The sequence below is a fragment of the Carassius gibelio genome, chromosome A22 (genome assembly GCF_023724105.1).
Source record: "Carassius gibelio isolate Cgi1373 ecotype wild population from Czech Republic chromosome A22, carGib1.2-hapl.c, whole genome shotgun sequence".
NCBI lineage: Eukaryota > Metazoa > Chordata > Actinopteri > Cypriniformes > Cyprinidae > Carassius > Carassius gibelio.
This window is the reverse complement of record NC_068392.1, coordinates 11,035,600-11,051,430: the sequence shown is the minus strand read 5'-3', so window position 1 is coordinate 11,051,430 and position 15,831 is coordinate 11,035,600. Positions and strand designations below refer to the sequence as shown.

Genomic DNA, 15,831 nt, shown 5'->3' with positions numbered 1-15,831 from the left:
ATCGGCTCATGATTTAACGTAAATGGTCAGTATTATCTGTTGCGCAATCTCATTTTGTCCCTCCACCTTCCCCTTCCCCTCTTCTCGTTGCAGTATTCACCCAACATGACGATGAGTGTGTGATTTTTCTGTTTTCTTTTGTTTTTATTTTTCTAACCCATCCCCCATCCCACTTCCTGTTATCCTCATCTCTGCTGCGTTTGGCATGTTGTTGTTTTTTTTTTTTTTTTGCTCGATCTTCAACTCCCCAAACTCTCTCAAACACTCTGTGCTGGCGCGATGGCGCCTTTCAGCCACTCGGCGTGGCCACAGAGCGAAGGACTCCCAGTACAAAGCCGAAAGAAAGCAGGCATCGGGCCTCCTGACGGACTCAACTTGCCTGCCAGGCTTCGTCACTGGATCGGGACACTAAGGGCCCCCGATTAAACCACCGTGTGTGTGTGTGTTTGTACATATGCGCGTGTGTGGGACTGTGCCAGGAAGACACTTCATAACTATCCATGTTTTCTCTATTTTTATTTTTATTTTTTTTTTGTCAGCAATGAAACACTGAAACTAGCGGTTGTTTTGATTGCTGTGTACATTTTAAAATGGAAAAAGCTAAAGTGGTGACGCTGGGGGCAGGAATGGTCTCATTACAATATATTTGTATATTATTGATAATATTATTGTTATAATTTTCATAATTGCTATGATGATGACTCATAATTTTATGGATTTTCCTGTAAAGGGCACATTTGTATCTCAACAACATCAATGATCGAATAAGCACACATTCAAATGCACAATGACACTTCTGTTTACATGATTTTAGGTATTTTTATGTCTCTTCGTTTGAGTTTGTTTCGTCAGATTTCTGCATATACCTCTTCCTGTGTTCTGATGCCATCACTACCGAGATGTAAAACCTCAGTTTTTGTGTCTCTATAAACAAAAAGTGGCTACAATCACTGGTTTAATGCATCAGCACTGTATTAAAAGATTGGAGTACATTTCGAAGTCTAAAAGGGTGACGTTGCATATTCACTGCCATCTATTCTTGCCTTGGTCATGAACGGTCAATAATAATACAATTTACCATCCATTCTAGGTGATTTGCCACTGACAGTTACGATATCATTCGTGTTCATTGTAATTTTGCCACTATGTGTTTGCCACGTTGTTTTCCAAGTCTTTTTAGAAATATTATACCCACGTGTTTGTAACAGTAGTTTGAGGCAGGCTGCTTTTACAAGCACGAGTTTCCTTGTGCTCTATAGTCCCATGTCTGTAAATATCTCCTTTTTTTTTTTTTTTTGGTCATGGACCTTATTGGTATTTTCAATACACTACTTGTCTGTGAAGCTCATGTGTGGTTCCATGTCTTTCTTCAAATGAGGTTGCACTCGCAACATTTTTGGTGCAAAATGAGGATATCAATCAAGGAAAAAGAAGGAAAATCACTTAAAAAAAGTCTGGGTAACGTTTTACCCCTAAATTAAACATGTAAATTCATTTAATTGGCTGTTTAAGGCAATTTTGTGTGTATGTGTTTGTGTGTGTGTGTGTGTATGTATATATATATATATATATATATATATATATATTTACTGGCATTAAAGTATATGCGTATGGAATGTGCTTAATTGTATAAAATAAATTAATAAGAAATTCTGTGAAATAACTGTTAAATGTAACAATAGATTTGTATTACTTTTTCAAATTAACATAGAAATGACATTTAATATTTGTATTAAATAGAAAACCGAAATTATATTAAAAAAATCAAAAAACAATGAATAATTGTTACAATACGTGTGTGTGTTTGTCTATATATATATATATATATATATATATATATATATATATATAAATAATTGTAAAAATTTGTTTTAATATGAACAACAAAAATAAGAATTATAATTGTTCTTTTGTTTTGGGGTGAAATATGACTACACTTAATTAATAATTGACAAAAATTCCTGTTGACAAATTTGTAACCTCATTAATCCAGCCATTTCATGCCTACAGTTATTTAATCAGTGCTTCATTACAGGATGAAAGTCCAGTTTAAAATGCTTTTGTCCACTGACTATTGAGATCATGCTGTTTTTTGGCCATTTGAGTGAACCAGGCTCAGCCTCCTGGTAAGTTTTGAAGGGATTTCCACGCTGGTCTTCAGTTTGTCTGGTACGCAGCCCTTTTACCTTTCTTGCCCCTCGCCCCTGACCTTTGGTTTCCTGTAAATACTGTAAAAAGTATTTTGATATCATTGACATGTTTTGATATGTCAGTCACAACCAATGAGTACAGCTGAAAATAAGTTATAAAGAATCTGTTTGTGCTTTTGTATTTTAAAGAGATGCTTTTGCTGTAAAAAGCAGCAGATCGATGGTCACTCTTATTGTAAATTAAGTATCATATGCATTGATTTCTTAAAAAAATAATTCTTCAAACACAAACAAAATGTTTTGTGTTGCTCAAGAGAATTTTGTGATTTTTGAACAAAACGGAAAGATAACTGTGAGTCTATATGAATGTGATAACACAAGATCAATTAACCATCAAATGTGTAACCATATTAGAAATTTCAGCAATTTAACATTGAATTAAAGGTCCTGAAGGCTGGAATTGTGTAGTTGCTCATTGCCCTGCTTCATCGTCCAGTTGTTGGCCATCTCTTCACTTCTGTTGTAATGTATAATAATGTAACATTAGACATGTTTGAGAGGGAAATATGTATTTTGGAGCAGGAAGGATCATGGTAAGGAATGACATAAATTCCTCCTGTAATCTTTTCTTGCGACATGACAATATTTAATATGAAGCAGTCTGTCTCATTGGGTTTGCTTTGTATTTCATAGTAGGGTAGCTCAGATCTTTGTTCTAGGGCTATAGGTGTCTTGTGTAGCTAAATATGTCCTTTGTATGTTTCTTTATATTGTAAAGTTTCTTTAGACTGAACAACAACAAAAAAAAAAGAAGAAAATTTGCTTATCAAAAAGAAATGAGTGAATCAATAATAAATGTAATTTGATATTTTTTATGTGTTCCGGTTTTGTTTTTTAAATGAAATAATTTGAGAGCAACCCAGATGCCATATAATAACAAACTAAATAATTATACAATACGATAAATATTTATATAACTTAAAATTAATTACATTTATTTTAATTGTAGATCTATGTTCAGGTATATTAAAAATAATATAAAACATAAATATTAAATTATAATTTTTAATTCTAATAAGTGGCAATTTTAGTAAAAAATAACCGTATAATATGCATTTATATGTTTTTTAAACTAACTTAAACATTTCATATAAAAGTCCCCTGCAGCCGTAGCAACGACCTTGACTTTGTGACTTTTATTTTGTACTTGTACGGGATTGACCGTTGAACTTTACCCGGAAGCTGCACAGATTGATCGTGTTTTGTTGTCAAAGTTGTTGCTGCGCAGCTCCGTGCAGGTTTCTTCTCCCAGCGAGGTAAGTATTTTCATGTCATTTTATTTTCTGCACACTTTAAAAGCATTCAGTGCACACAGAGCGTTACGCGAGAGTTGTTAAGGCACGCTGTGTGAAGCAGAGGAAGTTGTGGCGCGACCACGTTGTCAAAGTTGCTGGAATGTTCTGGAAATGCGGTCATTTCTGCAAATGATCGCTGTGTTGTTTTTTTTATTTTTATATATATATATATATATATATATATATAAATCATATGGGGAATGCATACTCTCCCACTCATAATTAAATTCAAGATAATTCATTAAATAAATGATGCACTGCTGTGTTGAGTCTGAATCTACCGTATTTAATTTACAACACATATATAAAAGTTGCAGATTAAAATAATTTTATTTAAATGTATGTTTTTATATTTACATTTTTATCTTATTCTAGGACAATTAGAGTTTGTTTTCGAAAAAATAAAATAAAAGTTAAATGTTACTGTGGTAATGTGGCAAGGTTTTTTAAATAATTTTTTATTAAGGTTTGTTACGGTAATGTCGCGAGTAACGTTACTTTTAAACCAAGTGTCATATAAACCATATTAAAATTGTAAATATGAGAATTATTCCGTTCCATAACGCTATAAGGTTATGTTAGCTTATTCATACTTTATACGATGGAAATTAAAATATAATTTAATTTAAACGATTAATTCGATCATTTTTATAATAATAATATTTTTTATTTTTATTTTTTGCTTATTCTATGATTACTTGGTTTTCTTTTTCCAAAAAGTACTTTGGTAATACCATGTTAGTTTTGCACGTTGAATATTTGGATTATTATGTAAATACAATATCGATATGGCAATCATTCAGTACCATGGTATTTTTCCAAAGATTCAGTTTTTCAGGGGTATTATGCAATTTTACGGTGGTAATTGTTTTTAAAATTATTTAAATGATCATTTGTTGTGCCCAATTTCAACCCTCTAACGAATTATTATTATTGGCGAATAACGTGAACTTATTCTAGATTTTCACTTTATGCATGTCGCAGGCTGAGCTTCTTGCTAAGGATTTTTGTTAAAGACACAGTTTGAGCTCATCTTAAAGTGTTTTACTAGTGAGTGTGTGTGTGTGTGTGTGTGTGTGTGTGAAACACATCAGCAGATGTTTAGCAGAATGTCCAAGCTGCTCTTTTCCATACAATGAAACTTTATTCTGCTGCTTCTCCTTTTTGAAGCTTGGTCGTTAAATGGTCACTACTCATTTTGAGTTAAGATGAGTTCATTTCAGATTTGGAGAAATTTAACAATACATCAGTTGCTCACCATTGACTCCTCTGCAGTGAATGGGTGCCGTCACAATTAGAGTCCAAACAGCTGATAACAACATCACAGTAATCCACACGAATCCAGTCCATCAATTAAAGCTGCAGTAGGGAACTTTTGACGCTCTAGCGGTTAATAAACAGAACTGCTTGCGTCTTGCGGAAGAACATCGTAGTCGTAACTACTTCTCTCTGTTTATATCTATTAGGGCTGCTCCGATCATGATCGGCCGATCATTAATGCGCATCTCGTCAGTAAAGCCGGTTTTCTAATCAGCGGATAATTCCATCAGGTGCGTGATTACACAGAGCATCTGTTACTACACGGAGCCGTTTTTAATAGAGAAGATGCGCAAATCACGTTAATTTTCAGCGCTTATTGGCGCATCTTCTCAGTTAACAACGGCTCTGTGTAGTAACAGCTGCTCTATGTGAAATCACGCACCTGATGGAATTAACCGATGATTAGAGAACCGGCTTTACTGACGAGATGCGCATTAACGATCGGCCGATCGTGATCGGAGCAGCCCTAATGTCTATGAAGAATCACAAAGGTACTGGGTTACTCCGCCGCGGTATCCCCGAAGCAATCTAAAATAGTCCGAATATAAACACTTATTATAGGTGTACCCTAGTGATTCAGGACAAGCTAAAAGCACGGTTTGGAAAATGGATTCATGGTGTACTCGCTTATTATATACATTTTTCTACATTTTGAACACAAACAAAGTTACGGACCGCAGCTCTGATTGGTTATTTTTTACCAGGAGCGCATGACTTTCTGCAAATGGCAATAGAACCACTGGAAGGAGCCAGAGGAGCTTGATTTTTTTCACAGATTATCTGTCTCATATTCTACTGTCAGGACATAATGACAGGCTTAACAAATATGTAAAAAATATTTTTTTACCAAAGTTCCCTACAGCACCTTTAATGTCTAGTGAAGTGAAAAGCTGCATGTTTGTGAGAAACAAATCCAGCTGTTTTTATCAGCTGTTTGGACTCCCATTCTGACGGCACCCATTCACTGCAGAGGATCCATTAGTGAGAAAGTGACGCAATGCTGAATTTTTCCAAATTTGATGAAGAAACAAACTCATCTACTTGTAGAATATCCTCAGGGTGAGTACTTGTTCTGTTTTTATTTTGGGGTGGACTGTTCTTTTAAAGGAGACTTGTTTTCGCTCCTTTAGATTTGCGTCCAGATGGCCGACGGTGAGATCGTGAACGGCTCTGCTGATAACCTGGAGGTGGCACCATCTGGTGAGAAATCTGGACGTGCCTCGCTGCTGGATTGTGGGGAAGACTTTACAATGCTGGATGATGTGGAAGACGATGTAGACGATGACCTCCCGCCTTTAGAAGACGCAGGTGGAGGAAAGAAGAAAGACAGTGCCACTAAAGACACTACAAAAGCAGATCAAACTCCTGCTACAGAGCTGGAAGAGTGGCAGGATATTTTAGGTACATTTCTTACACAATTTTGTCGTCATTGTGGCAGCGTTAATTCTTTAAATGCTAGAGATGAACAACAAAGTGTGATGGTGATTTTTAGCATATCAAATATTTTCTTCTTGAAAATACAGGAAATGGGCAGCTTAGAAAGAAAGTGGTGGAAGCCGGAGCCGGTCCAGAGAGCAGACCCCAGAGAGGCCAAAATGTGACAATTCATCTTAAAACCACTCTTACTGATGGAACTGTGGTAGAAGAGCTGCCAAACTTATCCTTCACACTTGGTGATGGGGACGTCCTCCAGGTATTATTGTATTATATTATATTATATTATAAACATTTTATTTTTATTGAATTCTCTACTATATTTTTTATTTATGCTTTACATTTTCAGGAGCCTCACTTGTTTTCTAAAAATAAATGATTAAAAACGTTATGTTTTGTTGTTCCTATTATAATCAGGCGCTGGATCTTACTGTACAGCTGATGGAAATGGGCGAAAAGGCGTTGATTGAAGCAGGTGCTAAATATGCATACGGTGCACTTGGCAGGTTAGATTCAAAATATGTATTCGTTTTTATGGAAAAGTTTTAAAGGTTAATATTACACACACACATTCAATAAAAATAAAATGTTAATAAAAAAAAAAAATATATATATATATTTATGATTTTTTATATATATATATATATATATATATATATATATATATATATATATATATATATATATATATATATATATATATAATATTATATTATATATATATATATATATATATATATATATATATATATATATATATTTTTTTTTTTATAGAAAATGTTTTTATATTAATATTTATAATATTTAAATGTTAGTAATTCATGTTTATATATATATATATATATATATATATATATATAAAATAAAGCAAATACCATTTATGTATTTAGTGCCATAATTCTGTATAATTACATATATGATAGATTATTTTAAAAGAAATGAATACTTTTATATTAATATTTATAATATATGTTTGTAATTCATGTTTTATATATATATATATATATATATATATATATATATATATATTTTTTTTTTTTTTTTTTTTGTGTGTGTGATAATGAAAATACAATTTATATATTCAGTACCATAATTCTATATAATTACATATGATACAACTTTTTAAAAACTTTTATTCATCAATGATACATTCAGTTCATCAAAATTCATAGTAAAGACATTTAGAATGTTAGAAAAGATTTCCATTTAATTTTTTACCCTTTCCATTATTTTTTACTTTCTGTCTATCAAAGAGTCCCAAAAAGTTTTTATTACAGTTTCCACAAAAATATAAAGCAACACAACTGTTTTCAACATTGATAATAATAAGAAATGTTTCTTGTGCAGCCAATCAGCATATTATATTCATTTCTGAAGGATCATATGACACTGGGGTTATGAGGAAAATTCAGCTTTGCAACTCAGGAATTAAATCGCATTGTAAAAATGTATTCGTATAGATACCGATTATTTTAAAATGTAATAATATTTCACAATATTACTGTTTTTATTGTATTTTCGATCTAATGAATGCAGTCTTGGTGAACAAGAGACTTCTTTCAAAACCTTTTGAGCAGAGGTGTGAGACTATTAAACATGGTCTGCATGTCTCCTCTGTCAGCTCTGCTCCTGCGGTTCCTCCTGGTTCTGATCTCATCATGGAGGTGCAGCTGTTGTCTGCAGATGACGCCCCAGACCTGGAGCTCATGCCGCCCTCAGAGCGAATCAGTCTGGCCAACAGAAAGCGAGAGCGAGGGAATGTCCACTACCAGCGCGCAGACTATGCCTTCGCCATCAACTCGTACGGAATCGCTCTACAGATAACTGAAGCCACGTTCAGAGGTGATGCTGCTTCATGCACGATTCATTCCGTTTATTTCCTAATAAATCATGGTGTGGTTTTGTCTGCAATCATATTACTCTTTTACGTTAGTGGACATCAGTCAACAAGAAGAGGAAGAGCTCTTGGACATGAAGGTGAAATGTTTGAATAACATGGCTGCTGCTCAACTCAAACTAGACCACTATGAAGCCGCACTGCGCTCCTGCGTCTCAGTCCTGGAGCACCAGCCGGACAATGTCAAAGCCCTGTTCCGCAAAGGCAAGGTTGGTTTCCTCCTGGGTTCAGATGCATATCGTTTTCACTCGCTCTCATTAAATAGTAATGCACTCCTGGTCTCGGACAAAGTGAAAGGCGTTTAGGTTTCTAACCACAGCAGAGGAAGGAACTCACAGCTTCAGATGTGTTGATGAAGAAGTGCTGACGTGTGTTTGTGTCCGCAGGTACTGGCTCTGCAGGGCGAGTTCGCTGAAGCCATTCAAACACTGAAAAGAGCCTTGAAGTTGGAACCAAGTAATAAGGTACCACAAGTGAAATTTAGAATTTCATTTTTTTTAATTTATTTTATCTTCATCTTTTTACATTTTTTCTTACTTTATTTTGAATTATTGTTTTATTGAAAATTGGCATCTGTTAATAACCATTTTATTTTATATTCCATTTTATTTTATTCTATCTTAATTGTATACTATTTAATTTATTTTATATTAATTTATTTAATATCTTAATATATTTGTCTGTTAATGAAATTGGTATCTTCTATTTAGATATCTGTATTTTATCTCATTTTATTTTATATCTTAATATTTTAAAATTTTGGTTTATCTGATTTTCTTTATTTTTAAATATTATTTTTATTTCATATCTTTTATTTCTTTATTCTATATTATCTTTTATTATTGGTCTTTTATTGAAAATTTGTACCTTTTTAATTTAAATCTTATTGTATTTTTTTCTTATTTTATCTGTATATTTCATTTGATCTTTATTTAAATAAATATATCTTATTTTATATCTTATTTAAGTTTTTGGCTTTATTTTATGTCTTTTATCAAACATTTTTTTAAATCTTTTTTATATCTTAGTTTATTTTAGTTTCTTATTTTATCTTTATTTTATTTTATGTCTTATATATTATTTAATCTTTATTTTTTTCATTCGTCTTTTATTGAAAATTGGTATCTGTTGAAAAATATTGTATTTTCATGTCAGGAAATAATTTGTATCTATTTATTTTAAGTTTGTTAATCTTATAATTATTGTATTACTTTATGATAAATTATGCTGTATTGAACATTGCTATATATTAATAACTACTAGTGTAAAAGGTCCCAGAATCATGTGCATTCCCCATTATAACCAGCAGGTAGTGCTGCAGACTCTCAAATTCAGTCAGACTGCAGACAGAAGTGTTCAAAAACTCCTAGGATCGCATTTCTTTCCGTGTCTATAAATACAGTAGCTGGGCCCCTCCACACACTAGTGATGGGAAGTTCGATTCTTTTCTGATTCTTTTCGATTCAATAAACCGGTTGAAAAAATCGGTTCTTTCACACTTGACGTAATGACGTCATTTTGCGATGACGTAATGGCGTCACGTCTATCAAACATTCAAATGTATAAAGTCAGTAATCATAACTTTAGTCAGTTAAAACCTCATAATCATGAAAAGTTTACATTTTAGTTTTGCAACAACACCTAAATACAGTAACAGCAATAATGTGCATATGAGGATTTAAGTCTTGAAGATATAAAGTAAATAAATTAGGTGTCATCAGCGCAGAAACCATGATCCACTTACTAAACATAATCCATTGCGATGTATTTGTTATTAAATGAACTTACGTTTTCGCCAGATTGCCCTTCATCCAAGCCCTCAAAATACCCGCGCTCATAACATTACTAGTACAGAATCAGAATCAATCACCAAAAGAATCCCTTCGGTTCAGACATGCTGTGAGTCAGTTGGCTTCACGCTGAATCGCGCATGCGCAGTTTCATCAGTTCATCGTTTCTCAATTCGGACGCGTCCGACAGAAACGATTCTCGGTTGAGTGTACTGATGATCCGAAAACCGATGCAACCGGTTCTTGACTCGAGAACGAGAATCGCTCTAACCGTCACGTGCTGCAGTTTAGTGTCATCAGCTGCTCTACTCATGTTCATGTTCTGTTTACTACAAACTCAATTTGTGAATGTCATCATTAACTATAAATACAGTACAGATATCTCATAAATCATCCCTTATTCCTATTAAACATAAGAGTCTTTAGAGTCTTAATTATTGTCCAACGTCCCTGAAAACCCATTTGGCCTATACATTATATACAATATACAGATTGGAAACATTAATCTAAAAAAAATAATAATAAAAAAATCAAAATAAAATATAGTTATTTTATCACACTTTCCGATGTTTAACAAAATACTTACAAAATTACACGCATGCGCAATATCATTAGTTCATCGGTTCTCAATTCGGACGCGTCCGACAGAAACGATTCTCGGTTGAGTGTACTGGTGATCCGAAAACCGAAGCAACCGGTTCTTGACTCGAGAACAAGAATCAGCTCATCGGTTCTCAAATCGGACGCGTCCGACAGAAACGATTCTCGGTTGAGTGTACTGGTGATCTGAAAACCGAAGCAACCGGTTCTTGACTCGAGAACGAGAACTGCTCCAGCAGTGGGCGTGTTTGTTCATTATCTGGCTCGGCTCGGTGTTCATCTTCAGTTCGGTCTTCACAGCATTTCATTCAGTGTACTGTTTGAGTAAATGGATTACCCCGGGATATTGGTTTATTCTGACTCAGAGGGAGTGTCAGTCACGTTAAAAAAGTTAACAGCTTAAGTAATTTGTGGATTTATGCTTATTGGAGACGTGAACCGTTTCAAACGATTCAGTTCGATTTGGTGAACTGGTTCAACCGGTTCACTAAGAAGAACCGGTTAAATTGAACGATTCGTTCACGAATCGGCCATCACTACCACACACTTGCCATATCTAAAGATGCTCCAATGCAGAACTGCTTCATCCAATCTGAGCCCATCTCTTCACTTTGCCTTTACCATTCTTGATTTAGTCATTAGCCAGTAATTAAACATTAGCAGTAATTAAACTAAATAACAGGTTGCCATGGTGTAGTTTGACTCTCGCTCCTGAAAGTTTACATTCAAAATGCCACTCACAGCCCTCGCTCCTTACTTATTATTAATAACGACACTCTGTTTGATCTAGTTAGCCTTAAACTGTTTAACCTCATGTTTGTAACTGTAGTTTTGATGTTTATAGGTTACACTTTGATTTAGCAGTGTTTCTTCATCATAATTTAAGTAACCATATAAGGAGTGAATCAGTATTTGAATCGTTCTTCAGAACGACAGTGAACTGATTTGCTGAAACAAATCTGATCAATTGAGATTCGTTTGAACAATTCACACTCAACTGTTGAACAAATTGGTTTGTTCAGATATTTTGTAAATGAAACCCTCTAGAGGATAAATTGAAATATGTACTGATGTCCTGATATTAATCATTGAACTGTTTTTGAATCAGTCCATTGAAGCCAACGGAATAAACTTATTTGCTAAAATAAATTGAAATTATTCTGATTCACTTGAATTATTCACATTCCACTGTTGAACAAATCAGTTCATAAATCAGTCATTTTATAAAATCACATGAAATATGTATTTCTGATGGAAAATGAAAAGGTGAACTGTTTTTTTTTTTTTTTTAACCAGCATATCGAAGCAAACTGAATAAATGATTCAGATTCACTTAAATGATGATTCACACTTAACTCTTGAACAGATCAGTTCATAAATGAATCTTCAATCAATGTACTATTTCTTGAACCACTCCATTGAAACAAACTGAGTGAACTGATTTGCTCAAATATGAAGACTTCAGATTCACTTGAACAATTCACACTCAACTGTTCAACAAATCAGTTTGGAAATGAATCCTTCTACGAGCTTGCTTGAAGTATGTAGTACTGACTCGAAATGAATAAATTAATTGTCTTCTGAACGAACTGTCTACGTGAACTGATTCGCTAAAATCCATTTGAACAATTTAGATTCATTTGAAGAATCAACACTCCGCTATTGAATCATTAATAATTTTTGCGTTCTCATATATTGTCTGCCCAGTGATCAGCTAAAACTAAAGCAGATCTAAGCGTCTTCACTCAGGTATGGAGAGAATAAAACTGGGCTTAGATTTTGAGGTCATATAAGAGAACAACGATCGTGCATATTTGTGTGACTTAAATAAAGACACGTTTCATTAGTACAAGATGCTTTCACTTCTGCTTCTGTGTTCTGCGGCATTGCAGCTGATATGGGAAAACACGTGAATGTGTTTTTAATCTTGAATTGGTTTATGTCTTGCTTTCACTCAATCTCTGACAGCACTGTCATGTTTAATCATTTTTGGTGCTGCCTAAATGTGTTGGTGTGAGGCAGTGAGCAACAGTTTCATCAGCCTGAAGACACACACACACACACACACACACACACACACACACACTTTTCACTCTCTCTGTCCTTTCCTCGGCAGACCATCCACGCTGAGCTGTCGAAGCTTGTGAAGAAACACTCTGAGCAGAAAGGAGCCGAACAGGCCATGTATAAAAAGATGTTGGGTAACCCGACGAACGCCGACGTGCAGAAACACCATGCCAAGTCCTCATGGGTGAGAGATCGAAATGGCCCTTTTTCAACTATTTAACACCATGCACTGTTTATTTATGAGGTTCCATGTCTGTGTTTACTCTCAACAGGAAGTGGGTTTTACAGATGACAAAGTGCACATTTATGCCTTAACCTATTAAAGGTTAAAAGTCAAAAGTAATTAATGAATAAAAATGTTTAATCTCCCTCTTGTTCCAAGTTCAAACGTGACTATGATTTATAAATCTAAACATAAAAGTAAAATTAATATTATAATTTTTATTGAATATTGAGTTTGAATTGAACTGGATCAGTCAGATTCATGATTGAAAATATTCAAATGTTTTCACAAAAATATTGCATTGGCCATAAGAAACTTTGAGTTTTTGAGCCAGAAGCTTTGAAATATAGTTTTTCCTCGCACACACATTATCACATTATTTCAGTCAGCTGCTTAACAAGGGAAGAAAACACAACAGGTTTGAAATTATTCATGAGGCATGAAAAATTAATAAATCTAAATAATACATTTTCCTCCCATCTCATTTTTTCCCCCTTCACTATCATTTCCAGCAAGGTCTGATTCATCAAAGAATTGTTCTTCTGAGTCTGAGCTAATCAAATGGTTTACAGTGAATCATTCACTAATTGGACTGAATCATTCTGAGTGGATCTCGAGTGAACAATTCTGACTCTTAACAGTACTGTAACAAGAGAATAGCAGTTTTTAAAGAACATTGAAAGTTTTTTTTTTTTAAGTTTTTTTTTCCCCCTCAAAATGTATCCTGTGCAAATCATTCACTAAAGCCATTTCTTTTCTAGTGAATCTGGTTCACAAATCAGACTGAACGAATCTTTGACGATTCTGATTCTGAAATGATCAGCTAATAAGTTACATTTGAGTTTGTTCATCCCACAAAGCTATAAAAAGACTTCTGACAAATACCGTACAAATCCACATGGATTTAAAACAATGTGAGGGTGAATAAATAACGAGATTTCATTTTTGGTGAAGTATTTGGTTTAACCAAGTTTTGTCTTTTTTACAGAGTCTCAGCTGGAAGTGGCTCTTTGGGGCGACGGCCGTGGCGATTGGCGGTGTAGCTTTATCAGTCGTCATCGCAGCTAGAAACTAACCCAAATTCACCGTGACGAGATGGAAGACGTGGTGCTGAAGACCTCGAGTACGCCAAGCCCCCAAACACCTTACCGACCTTCATAAAAAATTGTGATTGAACATAAAATGGTTGTAGTTCTGTTGCCCTTCATCACACTGTAGAGGTTTTAAATGTACTTTCAATGTATGAAAGATGAGCTGGGGAGGAATAGATGTGAGAAATATTAAATAATTCCGATTTATGTACAGAAAACTTCCTAGTTAGAATTAATAAATTTATTGATGTACAGAATGACGCTCTTCGGGTTGCTGGACACAGTCGTGTTTTGCTGCAGAACTCAACAATGTGTTTCGTGATCTTATTTTGGTGAACTGAAACTTGCTTGTGAACATTGAAGAATATGATTGTAGGCTTTTTCTTCTGCAGTATCAACAGGCATCTTTAGGTTCTGATGCTAAAGAAATACAACACTATTTCAGAAGTGCTTACACTGATGTGGTACTTTACTGGTTTTTGAGCTTTCTTCTCCTTTGTTGGCTCTAAAATATCACTGGAATCCGCTGATGTCCCTCAATAATGTTCCCAGAGTTTCTCATTTTCATGACCAAACACTGCAAGGGAGGTCATACAGACCTACAAGAATTATCAGCATTTAGTTTGAATTATTTATTTAGGATGAGCAGACATGTCAGTTTTTTTGTTGTTGTTGTTGTTTTTAAGTTGATTGTCTCAGTTCCCCATTTTGATTAAAAAACTGTTTGTACTATTGGTAACTTTCAACATTCCCTTTAAAGTTCTTTTGTATATCCTATAATAAACTCTAGCACTTTCTGTTCATATGGTTGAAAAAAAAAAGTGATTTCTTGAAAATGTTCAAATGTCAGAGCTACTGTGTGAATTCTAGATTTGCATTTTCGGAATGAAACGTGATTGTAAGGCGATTAAAAGTGAATCGTGTTAATAGATTAACTTCCTTGCACGTGCCACTGTTATAATACAATTAGAACTGTTAGTTTATGACGAACGGCTTCGGTGTAAACATTCTATATTGACGTTCTGTGAATGAAATAGTTAATGTAGGCTATGTAAAGTGCATAATGTGACGAAACCTCATCCCTTTCGTTGGAGTCTGGTGGGGCATTCCCTATTCAAGGTTTTTTCTCTTTCTTTTCTTTCTCCCCCCAGACATTGACGTTTTCTGACGCATTTCTGTGAGTGAGAAGCGTTCAGTCCAAAACCTTCCCCCACCCCCAGCCAAGAGTTTTCCAGTGTACGACAACACCACCAAACATGGTCAAATCACACATTTCAAACCATTCACGTCCGCCTTATTATTAAAATATATTCAAAATAAATAAAAAATAAACGTATCATGCCCATAGACTGTAAAATGCCAACGCGTTGTAACGACGCCATTCATCGGTCATTTATGGTCATTTCTAGCGATCAAGCGATGTCCAATCCGTGAGAATCGAGTCGGATCTTTTCAGTGAAACGGTTCGCAATGATTCGTTCACTAATTGGATTGAATCGGGTCTGAGCGGATCTCAAGTTAATCATAAAGTACTAAAATGGCTAAATAAGCAGAAATTAGGTTATTTTCTAATCGACAAATAGCAGAAATGTTACCAAAAACGTTCACGACTTGTTTTTAAACGTCCATAACAGCAAACTTTTCCACTTGTGAATGAAGTAATTTTAATTGGGGTTTAAGTAAAATGTTTTGTCATGACGGCAGAACCGAAACAATATAAACAGTCTTACCACTAATGTTGTTATAAACAGCAATATGTTCCTGAATATGACTTTTTAGAGAGTAATGTAAAAGCACAGCTGAATCGTTTCAGAACCGGTTCTGTGAAACCAACTGCTCGAAAGAACCGATTCTCGGAAATGAGTCTTCCCGTCGCTGGACATCCCTCATGATTACCCCCGAAG

At 34.5% G+C, this 15,831-nt stretch overlaps 2 protein-coding genes across 3 annotated transcripts in view; both read left to right on the top strand.

The window, feature by feature from the left end:
- The window catches only part of LOC127943196 (single-stranded DNA-binding protein 3), a 61,109-nt gene extending 59,761 nt beyond the window's left edge, over positions 1 to 1,348 (top strand). For both annotated transcript variants that reach the window (XM_052539425.1, XM_052539426.1), the window contains exon 18: positions 94 to 1,348. In XM_052539425.1, the coding sequence (XP_052395385.1) occupies positions 94 to 123 (30 nt within the window). In that variant the 3' untranslated portion in view covers positions 124 to 1,348. The remainder of the gene's footprint in view (positions 1 to 93) is intronic.
- A 1,996-nt stretch (positions 1,349 to 3,344) lies between these two features.
- LOC127943383 (peptidyl-prolyl cis-trans isomerase FKBP8) lies at positions 3,345 to 14,730 on the top strand. Its single transcript, XM_052539834.1, has 9 exons — positions 3,345 to 3,466; positions 5,956 to 6,226; positions 6,349 to 6,518; positions 6,677 to 6,765; positions 7,881 to 8,101; positions 8,193 to 8,365; positions 8,543 to 8,620; positions 12,663 to 12,797; positions 13,825 to 14,730. Exons 2-9 carry the CDS (start codon positions 5,968 to 5,970, stop codon positions 13,909 to 13,911), a joined length of 1,212 nt encoding a protein of 403 aa, XP_052395794.1. The 5' UTR covers positions 3,345 to 3,466; positions 5,956 to 5,967; the 3' UTR covers positions 13,912 to 14,730.
- The last annotated feature ends 1,101 nt before the right edge of the window (positions 14,731 to 15,831 follow it).

What these genes read in the sequence shown, in the direction of transcription:
- LOC127943383 (XM_052539834.1), top strand. Translation starts at nt 5,968, where the DNA reads ATGGCCGACGGTGAGATCGTGAACGGCTCTGCTGATAACCTGGAGGTG. An exon ending in CCCTGTTCCGCAAAGGCAAG is followed by an intron (nt 8,366 to 8,542) that starts GTTGGTTTCCTC and finishes TTGTGTCCGCAG; the next exon opens with GTACTGGCTCTGCAGGGCGA. An exon ending in AGTTGGAACCAAGTAATAAG is followed by an intron (nt 8,621 to 12,662) that starts GTACCACAAGTG and finishes TTTCCTCGGCAG; the next exon opens with ACCATCCACGCTGAGCTGTC.